Genomic DNA, 18,429 nt, shown 5'->3' with positions numbered 1-18,429 from the left:
ATGCCTGCTTGTCACTTTGTTGAGAACTCCTGGAACCGAGAAGAGCGTCACAGGCCCTGTTCACTCACGCCAAGGCTTGCTGCCCCTTCGCCCGGGCCCTGTGCCCACTGCCCTGTGCGTGCACTGCTCCATTCGAAACTTCTCCCTTGCCCAGGAGAGTCTCCAGGAGCAGGCATCCTTCAGGGCGGCTCGCCCCTCCACCCTGCCCTCCCTGTCACCTGGTCTCACAGAGCTCACCTCCCGCTCTCAGCAGGTGCCCTTATGCCCCTCGGGGTAGAATTGAGCACGGTCTGATCCCTGCTCTCAGGGTAGACCCGGGGCTCTGGAGAGGGAGCCTCAGAGTGGTTCAGATGCAGTCGGGGTGCTGCTGGGTGAGCTGGGAGGCACAGGGCAGGATCCCTTCGTGAGTGTGTGACTTGGGGCACCTCCGAGTCATTGTACTGCTTTAATTTTAGCCATAACATTTCTGAAAGTTTTGAAACGTTTTGCTATCTTAAGATGAAAGCAAGAGGTAGATATTCAACCCAATGGGTAGCAGATTTTTCTTGCGTTTGTTATTTAACGAGAGAGATTGCCACAGATGGAACCACATATATGAGCCACCTCCTGGACCCAGGAAATAGATTTCAGAAAAGGGAAGAAACCTTGTTTGGGGCCATAGAGTCCTGACTAAGGTGTGTGCTTTACCTGCATTCCACATTTCTGGTAAAGCCCTGGAGCCCCCCTTAGCTCCCCAGTTCCCCAAATTGGCGCCATTTGGGAGACAGCCCCCTTCTCCCAAATAAGCCTTATTACATTGTCATCAAAGAAAGGCAGAGCTTTTGGTTTGTTCAGAACCTAATTATTTTTCAGGAGAATGTGAAAGCCGGTTGTGGACATTTTCAGAAGCTAATGATGGCTTGGCACACCACGTGGAGGATCATGCCTCCTTGGGCTTTCTTAACTTGGGGATCAGGTATGGAAAGTTTTGGGTAAATCTAGTTTCCTGTGGCTCGCATGGTGACAGCTGTCAGCAGTGGAACTGCTGTTTATGTGTTGAGGCTGAGTGTCCCCAGACTGGACAGGACCCTCCTAATGCTCAGGAGCTGGGCCACCCTTTGGGTGTCTGGGGGACCCTGTGATGGGGCAGTAATCCTAAACTGTTCTGCTGTGATTACTGCCCTGTCATAGCATCCCCTGGAGCCAAGAGGGTGGCCGGGGCCTGTGCAAGGCCCTGGCTGTTGTCAGGCTCTGTTGCTCAGAGCCTGAGAAGACCCTGAACCCTGGTGTCCTTCCCCAGACCTGTAAGACGTACCTGGAAATGTTTCATTTCATCAAAAAGTAAGAGCTGCCTTATTGATGGAGATGATGATGACTTTTTTAAAAAAATTACAAGTTCTCGGGAATTTTGATCAATCTCTGAGAATGAATTTTAAGCAGAAAGCTTGCGGTTTGCCACTGGGTGGTTTTCAAGCCTGTATGTGCACATGAAAACCTTCCCCATGGTTCTGGGAAGATGCCCTGAGGACCTGCCCCTCCTGCTCACAGTTCAGGCTGTGTGCCTGGAGCCTCCTGCCCCAGCAGCAGGTTCAGTCTGAGTTCCCCATCCCCACCCCCACCCACTATTAGTGGTGAAATTTAGTGAGACCAGCTTTGCATCTTAGAAGGCAAATAGAAAATACCAATTTCTGTTCCATGGAGTAAATGACTTTAACGACGCACGTTTCTTCTGGGTTTGGGGAGTGTGCGAATGAATGTTCGTGTTGTGAATTGCCACTGAAAGTATATTTCTTTTCTTTCTTTTTTTGACTTTTTGGGTCATACCCGGCAACGCACAGGGTTACTCCTGGCTCTGCACTCAGGAATTACTCCTGGCGGTGCCCAGAGGACCATATGGGATGCTGGGAATTGAACCCAGGTCAGCCGCATGCAAGGCAAATGCCCCACCTGCTGTGCTATCGCTCCAGTCCCTGAAAGTGTATTTCTGATACGACTGTGGTCAGCTTTGGGTCATGAAACTCCTTTGCAAGACTTGGACTTTCTTCAGACAGTGACCATGTTTTATTCAGCTATCAATCACAGTCTCTGCGGCAGTAAAGATGTTCAATAAATATTTCATTGAACAAGAGAAAGTGAGTCAAGCCGTGGGATGCGTTAGGCCTGGGAAGCCTGTGATTTGCTCACAGAGCGGAAGCGGGAGAGCCCAGCCCTTGTGGCTGAGTCCTGGGGAACACTTCCACTCTCTCAGCTCTTAGTTGGTTGTTTGGTTGGCTTTTTCAGACAGAAACAGTCGCCCGGCGTTTGTTGTCACCTGGCAATAACAGTGATCAAACACTATGAACAAACACCTCAGAGGCACTCCTATAGAAACACCCAGGAGACAGACAGCAGTGCCTTACCCGCGGCCTTGTGCCTCGCTACCACCCGGAGACGCCCCGGGCCAGAGTGACAGTATTAGTCTTCTCTGGCCCCAGCCGGCCCAGTCGGCTCCTTGACATTGTTTCTGAGTGGTCTCTCCGGCCCCGTGTCACCGAGGCCCACACACCCACCCAGACCCATGTTGCAGCCCTCTCCCTGTGTCTCCCCGCACTCAGCCATGCTTGGAGCCGGGAGCGGAATGTGAGGTTGCTGGGCGCACCCTGGCCTTGTGCACTAACGGGCCCTGCCATTTCAGGCCTGTGGGGAGTTCACAGGGATGGCACAGACCCGCTTGCCAGCATGGAGGCCGCTTCCCGAGTCCTGAGCTCCGTTCTGCTCCAGCCCTGTCGTCCACGTTCTGGTTTCCTCCTGTTTTGGTTACTTGTGAATCGACAAACATTGGAAGTGAGGTCTGTCCTGGGGCCTGGTTTTGCTCAGGCTCCCTGAGAACTGGGGCCTGTGCTCCCCACCACAGGACCTGGCAGCGGACCGAGGTCCTGAGGACTCCCGCTGCGGGGCAGCCCAGCCTCTTCAGGAGAGCTTTCCAGGATGGCAGCTGGGTTAGACCAGGCAGCAGTTTCCTGAAAGGGGGATGAAGGCACTCCCGAGCGAGCGTGTGACTGTAGAGCAGAGGGACCGAGCTCTTCCCCGTGGCCCTGCCTCCCCTGGGCTGCCCCCTAGGCCCACGGGAATGGGGCCATCCTTCCCGCCCAGCTCATTGCCCTGCCTGGCTGCGTGCAGATCTGGTGGCCCCATCCCGCTCCCTTGCCACCGTGCCACCAATGGGAGAGTTAGGGCGGTCTCTGTCGTGAGGAGAGGCCCCCACTTCCTCTGCGATTGGCTGTCCAGGATGCTAAACTAGAAGTGCTCTGCATCTGGGGGTGAGGTCTGCGCCCTCCCAGCCATGCCTCTGGCCAGGGCTGACTTTCCCCCAGGAGATGGTGATGTGGCCGCCTCTCGTGGGCGCCCTGTTTTCTGCCCCCGTTGTCCCAGCGCCATGGCTGTGTCTCCACAGGGGTGGTGATCCCGGTGCAGAGCTGGGGTCTCTGAGCTAACCTGGGAGTGGCACGGAGGGCAGCAGCCCCCTGCTGCATCCTGCCCGGCACCTCTGGGGTGAGCGTCCTCAAGGAGCGTGTGGTCCGAGGGAGAGAGCCTCTCTCCCCTTGGGCAGCCTTGTGTCCACTGTACACGCTCGGGGGCTTGCTGGCAGCATCCTATTTGCCGGTAACTGGGAAATGGGGCCCAGTGACAGGTGGCCTGTCGTCGGCGTTTCTCCGGCATTCCTCCCTGTCCGTAACAGAGGAACTGCAGAAGTGCCTGCCGACACAGACAGATAGATAGATAGATAGATAGGTGAGCGGGCCAGGGATGTGCTGTGCTCCCATCTGGGTATGGAGCCTGGCCTGTGAGGCTTCTGGCTGTGCGCACAGAGAGATGGGTCTACTTGAAATGGTTTTGCAAAAACAGTCCATCGTTGCCCTTCTCAGAAGTGGGCCCCTTTCGCTCTGAGTACAGCCCAGGTGCAGAGCTGGAGGCGCCTGGGGCAAGTACCATCAGGGGTGGTGGCCGTCCTTACTTAATCTGTGAGTTCTCAATGGTCACCTTGTCTCTCATCTTCTGTCTGCTCTCTGCTGTATCTGTCCACATTTAAGCGCATCAATGCCCTCTTAAATCGGATGAGCACCCCCCACAGCCCCATGACGTGTCAGAGACTTACATTCTGGGGGCCTCAGGGTTGGGACCGAGGGAGAGGAGGATGCAGTCTTGCCCCGACTGCGTGGCCCAACTGGGGGCCCTTTTCCCTGAAGCACACACAAGCACTGTGACTGGATCCCCACAACCGGAAGGCTCCTCCTCTTCTCCCAGTGTGGCTCTAGATTATTGGGTAGAAGTGTATCATTTTACACACAGGAAAATGCCACATGGACATGCAGTGAAAGGGGAGACCTACAGATGGCAGCTCTGCCTCCTGTTTGCTAAGAATCATGCCCCCTTGTCTTGTATCATAGAACTTCCATATACTAATTAGATGGCAAGGACAGGTGAAATGGTATTGAAATGAGTCATTGCCTCTTTTTAGCACAAGGAAACTGTATTTAAAGTCAGAATATACTGCAGTATTTCCCACCCATGAATCAGCTGATAGAAAATTAACAGCACAGTTTGAAGAGTAAAGTCAGCAAAAGTCAGTAAAGTCAGTTAAACAGTGACTCGAAAGTTTTTCTATAATGCCTGAAAGTCGGAGGAAATATCCCGATCCATATCAGCTGTTTTGAACCTCTGGTTTTTGAGAGAAACTTCGAGAGAGGATAAGCCGGCCACTGGAAAAAGACCTTCAGACTGGCACCTTTTTTTTTTTTTAAGTGGGTGGTTTGTTTTTAATCAGTGTAGACTCAGACCTTCTCACGTAGGTTTCATAGCTATCCTACAGCCCATAGCTAAGTTATGAGAAATGGATTTCGCACGAAGTTTAGAAATTCCTTGGTTATGTGAGTTTTTGGGTCTGTGCTTATTTAAAGACTGTTTGTTTACGTTGTACCCTCCAGCTCATGATCTTCGGGTTCTTTCTGTGCCTGGACGCGTTCCTGTACGTGCTCACCTTGCTTCCTCTGAGAGTCTTCCTGGCACTGTTTCGCCTCTTCACTCTCCCCTGCTACGGCTTAAGGTAAGTTCAAGGTAGACCATGAACCCTTCACCATCATTCCCAACTGAGTGATCAGGTAGGTTTGGCAGAATAGGGCTGATTCATTCATGCTTTCCGTTAGCCTTTGACCCTCAGTGCATTAACTCAAATGGTTTATCCTTCCAGCACTATTGCACAGGCTTCCTTGAAAGCAGGAACCTCGGGAACATATCATTAGCTGAAGGGGCCGAAAGCAGTCATCATCTATCATGTATTTGCACGGAGGAGTGTTTAGCATTCCAACCCCTCAGATCACCTGCCACATCATAGCAAACACACCGTGAGATCCGAAGTAACTCGGTAGTGCAGCCGGGGATGGCACACGTAGTCAGTGTCAGGCAGTTCTCGGGGAAGGTCGCACGTGCTGTTGTTTCTAGAGTGGCTCTTGCTGCCGGAGGCTAACCACAGTGTTTGCTTTAGTTGTGGAAGCTAAAAATCTTCCCTGAATTTCCTTTTTCAGTTAGTGGAAGTAGGGACTGTGTCAGTCTTCTGAAAAAGAAAAGTGTCACGACACTGGAGCTGAGCAGGGCAGAGCTGTCTGCTTCGTTTGTGGGACCTTGGTGCTTTCTTTCCCCGCGTGGCTGGGAGCCGCTTTGGCCCATGACCCAGGGCCCCCTTCCTCTGACTGTGCCGGCTCATTCTGGCCCTCGACTTTCTCCCAGCCCCTTTGCCGCCGCCGCCGCCTGGCGTCATCTGGATGTGAGAGCTGGGAGTGGGCTTAGGCTGGGAGAGGGGGCAGTGCTGTCAGAGTCTCCTGAGGAGCCCGGGCTTTGTCAGCCCTCCGGTCCGAGGAGTATGTTGGTGTCCCTGGGGCCTTGGTTTCGGTGAGATCCCTCTGATTCGTGGACTGGGGCAGAGCGTGAAGAGGCTTGCTCCTGGGGAAAGGATCCGAGCGCCCGCCCACCCCACCGCATCTCCGCAGGGAGCTGCCTGCCCGATTCCCCGCTAGCGCACAGGGAGGTTCTCCAGAGTCCTGCATCTTGGCAGTGAGGGTTGGGAGACGTAGGAGGAGTTCACACGGCAGAGCCGCATTCCCTGCCCAGTGAGGATCAGAGAAGAGACAGAACCAAGGGAGCAAAAGCCTGGGGTCAGGGGCTCACAGCCTCAGCGACTTCCCTGCTTCGGCCAGTAGCCATCACAAGGCGAACGTCCTGATTCTTTGGTCAGATGCCAGCTCTCTCTAATCTCTCTGGGTTGGGCTTTGGCACATCCGGGCCTTCATGTGTTGGAGGAACATCAGTGTAATGGGCTTTCTCTGGGGGAGAGTCTTCTGGGCGAGGGAGCCAAGAGAGTGTTTTTTCACAGGACCCCCGGGCAGCATTTCGCCTTCCTGTACCAGCATTCTGGGTTAAAAGGTCCCTCAAACTCCCTGTCTCCTCTCTGGCTCCTTTATCTCTGTCTCTGCTGCCAGTCGTGTAGATTCTTTAGGATGGGTTTTTTGGGTTTCTTCTGCATATAAAGGCTACCCTTTTCCCACATTATTTTAAAACACAGTCTGTATTTATGTAATATTTTAAAACAGAATTTCAAGTCTTTTCTATTTTTAACTTTTTTGCGGTGGCGGCGACAGCGTGTGCACCCTGAGCTTATGTGTTTGCTGTTTCTGTGACTAGATAATCCACAAAATTATACTTTATGTGAACCCTGATGAATATATGATGGAGTTTTAGAGAAAGCACACCAAAAATCACTGTCATGGAACTGAAGCGATTTCAAAAATTCAAGAGTCTAGGCCAGATTTTACAGAGTAGGAGAATACTATCTGCATGTTTGTGCCATAAGTGTGCTAAATCGAGTAATTCGTGCTCACAGGAATATGGGTTACAGTATTCACTTTTCCTCTGAGCTGTTTAGAAAACAGTATCTTTTGAGTATTAAAAAGAAAAAACACCAAACTTAAACTATTTGAAGCTTGAAGAGAACAGTGTGATAACGTGGTGTTAGCATAGCAAATACATTTCACTTTGAAAGAATTGTTCATCGGAAGCGGCCAAATTCTGCCCTCTTATAGTCTTTCTTGCAGTGATCTTGTTAGAGACGGTTTTGTTTTTGTCTTGCCTAAAATGTACCGTGCTTCATCTTTGTCAGCAAGCAAAGGGTGCTCTTGCCTTCCATCCTGTTTTATTTTTTTCCAAAGGGAGGAGAAATGAAAGACAGCAGCACACAGGTTGACTCTGTCCTTTTGTGTGTACTCCTGGCCTCCTTTTTCGTGTGGAGTTGTCGAGCGAGTCTGGGCGTCCACGCGTGGAGCTGCTCTGTCCCTCTGGTGGGGAGTCGCTGCCTCAAGTCCTCTCAGTGTGTTCTCTGAACCTCTTTCCAGGGCTGACACCTGCAGTGGTGCCTGGTTGGGTTTGGGGTATTTTGGCAGTGCTGGCGACTGAGTACATAAAGGTTCTTGGACTTTGGATCCGGCAGGGCCCGGGTGAACCAGGCCCCTGGGGAACCAGCTCCCTCTCCCCCTGCCGCCGGGAGCCCTTCTGATGGGCATGCGTTCAGCTGGGACTGGGTTTCTGCTTTTGTTTCTTATAATGAGGACACGCTTAGCTTGATTATATGTGGCCTATCCTTGTTTTTTAGAAGAAAAGTTTTTGTTGTTGTTGTTCGTTGTTTTTTTTTTTCTTTTTTTTTTAAGCAAAATTCTGTACCATGCTCAGGAGATGTTAAACATCATTTACCCCACCCTCCAAACTTATGAAATATAGAATAGGTCTATTTTTGTTTGTGTGTTTAGTGATTTTCTGTCTGTCTCTATCTGCCTGTCTTTCTTTTTTGTAGGTTTCTTGGCGTTTTGTGAATCTTCTTTCCTTCAGTTTGCGTAGGTCTCGGTCACATTTGAATCGAGGGAGACTTTGGAGAAGGTTGGTGCCTGGTGCCTCAACAGTCATTTTTGAAAACTCCTTGGGCAGTCAGCTCAATGTGGAGCGCTGCTCTCGGGCCGGGAGCAGATGCAGTACGTGAAGCCGTTTCTGACCCCACCTGTGCTTTTGGCATCACTCTCCCGCGAGGTTTAATTGGTAGATTTTATTTTTGAGAGGCGTGTGATGTCTTTTATTTATTTTATTTCATTTTTTTAGCATTCACCCATGAAAACTTTAGGCCCCTGCGCAGTGATGAATTCCAGATTTCCGAAAGTCGCTCGGTTTCCCAGGTTTGCCATATAACCCGCTGCGCAGACGTGCACGCCTGCTTCTCTTTCTTGCCGCCAGCCTTGCTCTGCCCACAGACCCAGCTGCTCCTGGGCAGCCAGGGACGCTTGGGAACGCTCCCGGGAAATGTCTGTCCTTCCCTCCCGCCACACCCACCCCTGCGTGTCAGTGGAGACTCTCGGGTTTTGTGGTCCCTGATTTCTCACCTCGGCGCTCGAGTAGCATGGCCACATGATAGCGCTCTCTCTCTCTCTCTCTCTCTCTCTCTCTCTCTCTCTTCCCCCCTCCCCCTCTCTCGCTCTCTCCCTCCCCTCTCCTCCCTCTCTCTCCCTTTCTCCCTCTCCCTCTGTCTCTCATCAGACTGCAGGGCGGAGCACTTCCACTTCCTGGATAGAATGGAGTGTGGTGTTACAAGCACTCCTCGTGGTTTGGAAACCCTGATTTTTCCTTCTGTTTTCTGACCCAGCAGACACCAGTACAGACACATTCTGATTTTTGTGAGAAAGAAAACCAGCATCGGCAGGCCGAACTACCCAGGGACAGGCTGTGCCTCAGGAAGCATGATTCCCTGCGCTTGGTCTTCTGGCTTGAGCTCCGCTAGTGCAGGGTTTGGTGATGTCCCCCATCATGGGAGGGTCAGCGAGGTGCTCTTCTTTGAAGGCACGCGGGGGTCTGAGCGTGTCATCAAGCCCCTCACTCATCACTCCCAGAGCTGAGCACAGCTTTAGGAGACCTGGGGGTTTTCTGTGCTAGTGTTGGAAATCGTTCTGAAGTCCAAGGCAAGGCTTTAAATCAGTCAAGCCTTCCGTAGCTTTTTCTTTTTTTTAAACTGTCAGGAAAGCAAGATTTAAAATCATTTTCCTACTTAAGGAAAACCTCTGTCCATACTTTATTTGAATTCACTAAAACGGTGAAGGGGTTTCTCTTCAAAGGTCGGAGCCGGATCTAGTGTTGGGTTTGTTTCAGTTGTGCTTGTTTCTTCGTTCTCTAATGGACCAGACGTTCCTAGCCATGGTGGGAGTCGGAGAGAGGCCAACTGACCAGCCTGTGTGTCCTGCCATGAACTGTCCCCTGCTGCACCCCTCAGCCCCCTGAGTCCATGCAGGCCACCCAGGCGGGCAGTGGCCTTTCTCTTGCCCACTGCACTGCCTCTTCTTCCTTCTCTCCTGCTGCTGCCGGTGTGTGACTTGAGCTGAGGTCAGTGTGTTCTCCATCCCGGGAGGAGAAAAAGCCGCTCGCCTCCCGTCTCTGCCCTATCCTCTGTCCGTCAGCCTCAGGACCCCCGGAGCTGCTGGGGCCCCTGATCCAGGTCGGGCATTCCAGTGGGCCAGTGATGAAATTGAGGAATCGAGACCTTTTGCTTTCTCTCAGAAGGAGTTCGTGGAACAGCTGTGCGGTGCGGGGGCTGGCGAGCAGCGTGGGTAAGGCAAACCTGGCTGCAAATGACCTGTGTTCAGTCCTGGGTAACGCTTACAGTTCCCCGAGCAGAGCCGGCTGTAGCTCCCCAGCCCACCCCCCAAAACAAGCCTGTACCTTTACAAATAACGTTTTGTTTAATACTGGTGAGAGCTCACAACCAAGACTGTAACTTAGACGAGCCGCTTTCTCTTTTCTGTTTTGAGTTTTCGGGGGAGGGGTGGCGGTGGGAGGGTCGTGCCCGGCTATTCTCAGGGCTCACTCCTGGCAGGCCTGGGGCTATGCATGGGGTGCCAGGGGTTGAACCCAGGTTGCGCACGCTCCAGCCTAGATGAGGGGGTGTCCCATTTCCCCTCCCAGCTTGCTCTACTCATTTATGTATTCATCTGGGATTTTGAGCGTTTGCAGAATGAATTGCCAATCTTAAGAGGCACTTATCAGGAAGAATGTCAGCCTGAGAGGCTAGTTCAAAGTTGATTGGCAGGATTGTGGATAATCTGCTTATGGAATTGGAAATGCTTATCAGATAGGCATCTAAAAATACCCTAGCCCATAAGGAAACAAATCCTGGGACCAGTTCAACTTGTTCTGTCCAGGGAAGCTTAATATTTTAAGGTTCAGTCTTTTCTCACTCAGAAAGCAGTGGCATGTACAGATGTCTTTTAAGGTTCTAACTTAAAGCAGATTTGATTTCAACTTTTCTTTCTCACTGAAAAGGATGATTATATAAAAGTATGACCCATTTCTTACAAGTTGTGCTTGTTTTATTCTTTGAGTACTACTACTTAAATTTAAATTTTAAAGCCATAGTATCTATGGAGCAAGAGCAACCATGTCTGTTAGCAACTGGAAAGTTTTCCCCAGAGCAGGGGCTGTAGAGAGAGCAGTCCAGGATCCAGTAGCAGGTAGTCCTGTGGTTGTGTTTTCAGAAATAAAGAACAACAATGATAAATATGTTTTGTAGCACAGTCATCTGTCTAATTAAAAAGACGGCACAGTGATGAAGTGTGCGGTGCCTGGGGAGTGATAGAAGAGCGAGTGTGCTACCTGCATGTGCCCTGCTCGTTCAGTCCCTGCCACCAGCCACGGCCCCGGTGGCCCTGAGCATCACGGGGCCTGGCAGCAGCGTGTCCTCGAAGCCTGGCATTCCGCCATTCAGTGGGTTGACGGCATTACAGAAAGCCGGCCTGAGGGGCCTCAGAGCTCTGCTTGGGAGCCCCTCAGCCCCCGCCCCCCCGAAAGAGACAGATTGTGAGGACATGGCCTCTGGGGCTGGACCGCCCAGCTCGGGAGCCCTGCCCCCGCTGTCGCCACCCTCGCCTGTCCCTGGCTGTCCGCTGGCATCCAGTGGGAAGGGCAGTGGCACCAGGCAGAGCGCTTGCTGCCTGCCCCGTTACCCCTGCGAGTTGCTTTGCTGCGTAGGGCAGACGCTAGCAGCTCCCTGTCGCGTGAAATGCAGCTCAGTCCCACGCGAGGCAGAGACGCTGATGCAGCTCGCATTTAGTTTCCAAGAGCAGATTCTCTCTTCAGACTGTGTGGCATTGGGTTCTTGGGGAGTCTCTATTTCAGTGCTTGGTAGCATAGATTTCTCACGCTCCTTTAACTGAACATGATATTCGTTCATAGATTAACACGCTGTTCCTGTGTGGCAGATGCTTATTAGGAAACAGTTTAAGCATTTAGAAGAAGCCCTCTTCTCTTGATTTATAGCCAGTGTAGATGACTGACATTAAAATTAATTTTAATGTCAGTCATCTACATTTAATTCGGTAGATCTAATACTAAGTCTTCACCTTTGGTTTTCAAAATCACAAATTAATAAGATCCACACTACCCTATTTTTAATTTTTACCTTTTTTTTAAGTTAATAAACTGTGTCATATGGTTCTTAACTTCAGAGGCCAGGATTGTTGGTGATTAGTGATTTTCAGCGTGTGCTCAGCTCTTCCTGCACTTGGAGGAGATTGGATGGGGCATTGTGGCCAAGGCATCCGCTTGTCCCTGGCCTCGGCTGGAGACAGCCGCGCTCCGGGCAGGAGCTGTGCCTCACATGTCTCCTCTCACTGTTTGGATTAAAAATAGGCTCGGCCACGGCTTTCACAAGTGTCATATCTCACTCTCGAGTAAGATAATGGACCTGTGTTCCAGATCCCAACTCTCGGTTGTGGTCTGGAAGACAAGAGGTGGTCCTGACGGGCTTAGTGAAGGGGCAAAGGGCCGGAGTCGGCCAGGGTCAGGGGTGCTGGAGCTGCGGAAAGCGAGGCAGAGAGTGACGTGGGCCTGGGTTCAGCACTGCCCAGAGTGTCCACCTAAGAGGAGTTTCACTTGATGCAGCCTGTCTGGCTCAGTCTGACTTGGACAAGTTCTGGTCCGTCTTCCGGTTTAGGTTCATTAGGTTCGGCCCTGGGTTTGCCCGCCTTCTGCTCTCTTCCTTGAGCTGGCATACAGAATTTGCCTCTGTTCCGGACTTGCTCAGAGCCATGCCTGAGTTCAGCCCTGGACTGTGCGCTTTGTAGAGAAGAGGAGTACGTTTTGCGTCAGCCGGCCACTGAGTAACCAGCGTTCTGTTCTGGATACCGTCTGGGAGATGCGGCTTTGTAGAAGGAAGGAGCCCTCCCTCAGGGCAGACCAGACCCTCAGCGGCCCTGCTCGGAGTTACTGGGTGTCGGGATGGGGATTCCGTAGCTTGGGGGTTGCAGTGCACGTGACAGCTGTCAGCATAGGAGCCGGAGCTTTTTCTGTCCTGAGAAACCAGCTTGTAGGGACAGGAAAGCATCTTCCCAGGCTGGCATGGAAACCGAGACCCAGTGAGAGAACACTTACATTGCTTCTTCCGGGGTGTTTGGGGCAACACCCAGCAGTGATCCGGCCTTACTCCTGGCTCTGCACTCAGGGATCACTCCTGGTGGTTCTTGGGGTACCATATGGGATGCTGGGGATTGAACTCGGGTCAGCTGAGTACCAGACAAGTGCCCTACTCACTGTGCTATCGCTGTGGCCTACCTTGCTTTTCTTTTCCTAATACATTTTCACTTAGATGACTTAGTAAGAGGCTTCTGTTCACAGTTTAGATTTAGCTCAAAATAAAGATGGATTCTGCTCTTACTAATTAGGGAAAACATTTTCAGTTCATGTCGCAGAAAACTAAAGCACAGGGAAAGGTGCTTGCCTGATATGCAGCTGACCCAGGTTCAGTTCCTACACCATAGACGGTCTCCCAGACCCCACTGGAGAGAGAGGAGAGTTTCTATAATAAAGACTCTGCCCTATTTATTTTATTTTAGTATTATTTTTTAATTGAATCACCGTGACATACAGTTACTAAGCTTTCATGTTTTTCAGTCATACAATGATCGAAAACCCATCCCTCCACCAGTGTCCGCATTGTACTCCCGCTTTCCACCTTTCCCCCTGCCTCTGTGGCAGAGTTTCTCTCTCTCTCTCTCTCTCTCTCTCTCTCTCTCTCTCTCTCTCTCTCTCCCCCCCCCCCCCCTTTTGGGCATTATGGTTTGCAGTACAGATACTGAGAGGCTATCACGTTTGGTCCTTAGTCTACTTTCAGCACATATCTCCCATCCCGAATGAGAATCTGCCCTATTTAGAAAAAGTCAGGGTAGAATTCGTGGAAACCATGAATGTGTAAGATGATTTCCTAATGAGTGAATGTAACTTTGAAACGCCACATGGTAACTTCTTCACCAAGAGGTCCATCGGACACTGGCCTGACCTGTGTGGGCTCGGGGCTGTCTCGCCCTTTCCTCAGGAAGTGCCATTGGGTATGACCCCTGCAGGAGCAACTGCTTGAGATTGGTTTTCAGAATCTCTTCTACACATACACGCATGTCACTAGCACATGTGTATCACACCAGGCTTGTGGTTGTGAAAGATGAGAAGCCTGGTCGGACCCTGTTGAGTCGTGGCCATGCTGCCACCCAGTCGCTCCATTGCTGTCAGATGCTTCCCAAAGGAGTGCAGCCCGAGAGAGCCAGTGTACTGTCGAATAGACAGGACAAAGTGCAGACAGTGCTTAGATGCTTACAAGTGTGAAAGGACTAATGGGAAGGCTTAGTGGGCCTCAGAAGGTGAAGCTCTCTCAGACTCCTGGGAAGCCTTTGCTGAGCAGCACTGGACGCAGATGGCCGCCCGCTGGATCATGGCTTCAGATTGCCCACTTATAACAGCAATTCTCATTTGAAAATGTTTGTATTCAGGGCCAGAGTGATAGTATATTGGTAAGACCTTTACCAAGGCCTTTAGCATGTGGCAGACCTGATTGGATCACTGGCACCTGATTTGGTTCCCCAAGCACTACCTGGAGTGATCCCTGAATACAGAGCCAGGAGTAACCAGTAATTGGCGCCAGGTGTGACTCAGATACAAACACACAAACAAATAAATGAAATGTCTCTGTTACTGCTTTCAGGCAGAGCACGACACTCTAGTGAGTAGTCATAACTTCCCTCATTGAGTTGAAATTTTACAGATCCAGACCAGTGCCCATTGCCCGTGTACGCCAGTGTTTGTCCACTGAAGATCGCTTACTTCCAGAACACGTAAAGTAAGACTCAGACTGTCCTGACTGTTGTGTTCCAGGGATAGACGCCTGCTCCAGCCCGCCCAGGTGTGTGACATTCTGAAAGGGGTCCTTTTGGCTATCTGCTATTTCATGATGCACTACGTCGACTACTCCATGATGTATCACCTGATACGGGGGCAGTCGGTCATCAAGCTCTACATCATCTACAACATGCTCGAGGTGAGGTGGCTCCTAGGCCGCGTCGGGCACGGGGCTTCAGACCTTGGGTATTTTGCGCAGTCACCCCAGTGACTGGACTCAAGGGCGGGCCAGGACTTGGGAGCTTGGGGCTGGAGAGGCTTCCTGAGAGCTGTGCCTTTGCTGCTGGCCTGGCGTCGTCCAGGCGGTGGCTCATCGGGCTGTCCCATGGGCTGTGCCCACTGCAGCACCCTCGTGAGGATGGACGTCACAACGCTGGGGAGTCTGTCTTGCAGATCCATTAGAAACCCCTGTGCACCTTAGCCAAAGCTTTAAAGATTCTGAAGAAAACGCTAGTTGTGTTCTTATGTTTGCTGTCAGGTGTTAAATTGTCCTGAATTTTTTACATCGAACAGACAAATACGGTTTCTTCGTTGCTCGACATGCTTAACAATTGCTATGCGTTCTGTCACTTGAAAGCAGCCTATGAAAAAGATTGCATTTCTACAGAAATCAATTTAAGCAGTTATAGAAAATGATTCCACCTTATGGGTGGAATTTTAAAAAATTTTTTAAATACAAAGGGTTTTGGTTTTGGTTTTTTAAATATGCTCTTTTAAATATGAAGCTACCTTGGGTTCTGTAATTAGCTTTTGGGATGCAGGTGGCATATTCCTCTGTTGTTATCTGGGGACATAGGTCTGGGGTGCCTCTCAGCTTGGTTGCCCGTGAAGGGATTGTTCTAATGAGGAGGCAGAGGCAAGGGTGTCTGGTGAGGGCTTTGTGCCTCATCGCAGAGTCCTGGCCCTTCTACGACTACCCATCTCAGCTTCTGACTTGGGGCCCATTGCCCCTCAGGATGCTGACGGGGATGGGGGTGGGGGCTGGTGTTTGAGTAGCAGAGTAGCCATCCCGCTGAGGGAGGCGCGCCAGGCCTCCTCTCCTCTGCTGGCCTGCTGCCCCGGGACACTGTTTACAGACTCAGCTACCAGGTCACAAGGGGAGAGGCCGGAGGAGGGGCTCCAGTGCCTGCTGACCCAGGATGCTGTCTAGTGGCATCGAAGTGTCACACCCCTGGGATTGGAGGTGCCGCTGAGTTTTAGAACTGTACTGAAATCGACTCGAAGAAACCACTTTCTGTTGATTTTTCTTTTCTTTTTAGGTAGCAGACCGTCTGTTTTCATCATTTGGACAAGATATATTGGATGCTCTATACTGGACAGCCACAGAGCCTAAAGAAAGGAAAAGGGCCCACATCGGGGTGATTCCTCACTTTCTCATGGCTGTTCTCTATGTCTGTATCCTTTCAGACTCCCAGGAGTCCCAGCAGTCACTGTGTACTCCACACTCTGAACAGAACACGTCCTCTGGTTTGTGTAGCTGCCTCGCAGATTTAGAGAGCGAGAGTGTGTGTCTGTGTGTGTGTGTGTGTTTGCGCCCGCACGCGCGGGCCCTCAGGAGTGCGTCATGCGATGATTTCTCATGGTGTCTCTGAATGTAGGAATGTAGGAATGTAGAGAATGTAGGATTAATGGTTGAAAAGTTAAGGGAATTTGTGGAATGATTAGTGTGAGAGTCAAGTTTGTGTGAGTGCAGTGTAAAACAGTTGCTGTTCTTACGTAACTCATATGAAGCTGAATATAATTCAGCGACTTGTAGACACTTTAGGAAAGTAACAGATGAACCTATATTTATCACAATTCATTCCACTTTTTAAAAACTTTCTGAGGGCCTCTTTCCCAAGCTTTGCCTTGGTACGGGAGGTTCCGGGTAGCTGTGTTCTGCAGTGACCTTGGGGATGGCCTGGCAGCAACCCCCTCCCGTGCATGGTTCCTGTGGATTGCCGCCCCCCTGCTCTGCCAGATGTGTCTAAGCTACAGCCAGTAGGGAAGTTACAAAACTAATGGAATGCTTAACCAAGAATCGATTAAAAGCAGACTCACCTTTTGTTCCCACCCTTCACTTTCAAGATTTTGTAAGCCCTCCTGATAGCGTATGAAAGCAGACATTGGGTTGGTTCCTTGACATCGCTTTCTGCTAGTTCTGCACGCGATTCTTATTCTGGTTCAGGCAACAACTCTCAACGTAGCTTTTAACTCACACAACAAGTCACTGCTCACCATCATGATGTCTAACAATGTAAGTATGAGGTTTCAGTTCCTGTCTGTCAGGTACATGAGCACCTGTCCCGCAATAGTCTGACGGGGTAAAGTAATGTTTTCTCTCTTATTTATTCTCCAGGACACAGTATATCCTTTTTTTTTTTTTTGGAACTGTTATAATGATGAAAATATTTCTGTTTACTGTTTCAGTTTGTTGAAATTAAAGGAAGCGTTTTCAAGAAATTTGAAAAGAACAATCTTTTTCAAATGTCAAATAGCGGTATGTAAATTCAGTTCTACTTGCAGCTTCCTACAGTAGTATTTTGCAGTTCATTTCTAAGCTCTGACATCACTTTTTATGCAGGCTGTTGTTTCTTTCCTTTTCAAGTTTTTTTGGTTTGGGGGCTACACCCAGCCCTGCGTAGGGCCTGCTGCTGGGGACCAAACCCAGGTCAGCTGCCTGCGAGGCAGACAAACGCCCTGCCCACTACATTGTCTCTCCAGCCCCCGAAGTGGTGTTTCTTTGATATGAGCTGTGCATTCTCTCACTCAGCATCTTTGCCGTCTCCTTATTATTCTGGTTACTATCACAGCATGCTTAAAACGATTAAAAAAATTGCGAACATTTGTCCAGCAACATAGCATACTTCCAGAAACTTCTCATCAGTACAGAAATTTCTTGGAAGCAGGTGTTGTGAGTTCATCTTGTGAAGGTGGAAACAGAAACATGAGTTTGACTTCCACGGGGTCATTCCCGTGGTGACAAGCCTCACCTGCCTCTGTTCTGTTCATTTAGTTTTGCTGTGCGGTTCCTTTCTGATCGTAGGTGTGAAGGCGCAGAACTTCCTGTGGGAACATTGCAGTATGTGTCTGCTAAGGAGCACTGTTCAGCTGTTAAGGGGGGAACAGAATCGCTGCTATTTTTAGCTATAGAGATGAATCGCAAAAACATTATGCCAAGCAAAAAGGAGGTCAGACACAAAGAAATAATTTTGTGTGATTCCATGAGTTTTATCATCAAAGTTAATTCATGATGATAAAAGTAAAAGAGAGTGATTGCTTATGGGGATGAGGCCGGGCTGGGAAGGAATGGATCCAAGGGACCTTCCTGGAAGTATGGCGTTGTTCCTTACCTGATCGTTTTGGGCGGTGCACACACAGCAGTGCTCAGGGGCCCCTCTTGGTGGTGCCAGACGTCTAGATGCAGCTCCTGCGTGCAACGTGTACTTCCTCCTGTGGAACCTGTTTTATATTTTAGTTAGCAGGAAGAGTGGCCCAAGTTAAGCACCATCCAAACTTAGTCGGAGGTTCACTTAGAAAGCGGTCACTTCACTGCTGAATACTTCAGAAAAGGGGGAAAGTAGTGGCATCTGCAAATGTTTAAGCAAAGTAACACTTGGAATCACTGAACAGACACAGGCTAGATGTGAACAAAAAGAAGCATGCCCAACAGAATCCAGTCCGGATGAGCGTCTAGGGCCAGGTGCCTCTTGGTTCTCAGCACTCTTACCGAGGTCTGTGCTGTGGCGCCGTGCATTCATACTGGCCATGAGTGCCACCGCGTTTTGTGTGGGGTAGAAACTGGGGGGGGGGGGGGGGGGGGGGAGGGTCAGGAGGTGCTGTGATCAGGTAGGGCATGCTGGATCGCCGGAGAGTCAGGCGTTTATTCCAACTTACAGCGGTCTGTAGGCCGCCCCACGAGAAGGGTTTCCCTTGGCGAAGGTAAAGCACTTGGTGCTGCAGTGCAGTGTCTCTCCCTGTCTCCTTCAGCTTTTATAGGCATTTGATGCCGTTGCAGGGAGTTTTGAAAACCTTTCTCTAATTTTTGAAAAAAAAAAAATCTGGGGGCTGGAGTGATAGCACAGCGGGTAGGGTGTTTGCCTTGCATGCAGCCAACCCGGGTTCAATTCCCAGCATCCCGTATGGTCCCCCGAGCACCGCCAGGAGTAATTCCTGAGTACAGAACCAGGA

General features: G+C 50.5%; 1 protein-coding gene across 1 annotated transcript in view; it reads left to right on the top strand.

Annotated features, from left to right (window-relative positions):
• Nucleotides 1-18,429, top strand: part of TAPT1 (transmembrane anterior posterior transformation 1) — a 49,282-nt gene that overhangs the window by 13,234 nt on the left and 17,619 nt on the right. The window contains exons 3-7 of the mRNA XM_056130345.1: nucleotides 4,944-5,062; nucleotides 14,236-14,398; nucleotides 15,519-15,654; nucleotides 16,398-16,495; nucleotides 16,669-16,738. Coding sequence (XP_055986320.1) covers nucleotides 4,944-5,062; nucleotides 14,236-14,398; nucleotides 15,519-15,654; nucleotides 16,398-16,495; nucleotides 16,669-16,738 — 586 coding nt within the window. The remainder of the gene's footprint in view (nucleotides 1-4,943; nucleotides 5,063-14,235; nucleotides 14,399-15,518; nucleotides 15,655-16,397; nucleotides 16,496-16,668; nucleotides 16,739-18,429) is intronic.

The sequence above is a fragment of the Sorex fumeus genome, unplaced genomic scaffold (assembly GCF_029834395.1).
Source record: "Sorex fumeus unplaced genomic scaffold, SorFum_2.1 ptg000077l, whole genome shotgun sequence".
Classification (NCBI taxonomy): domain Eukaryota; kingdom Metazoa; phylum Chordata; class Mammalia; order Eulipotyphla; family Soricidae; genus Sorex; species Sorex fumeus.
This window is presented reverse-complemented; position numbering and strand designations above follow the sequence as displayed.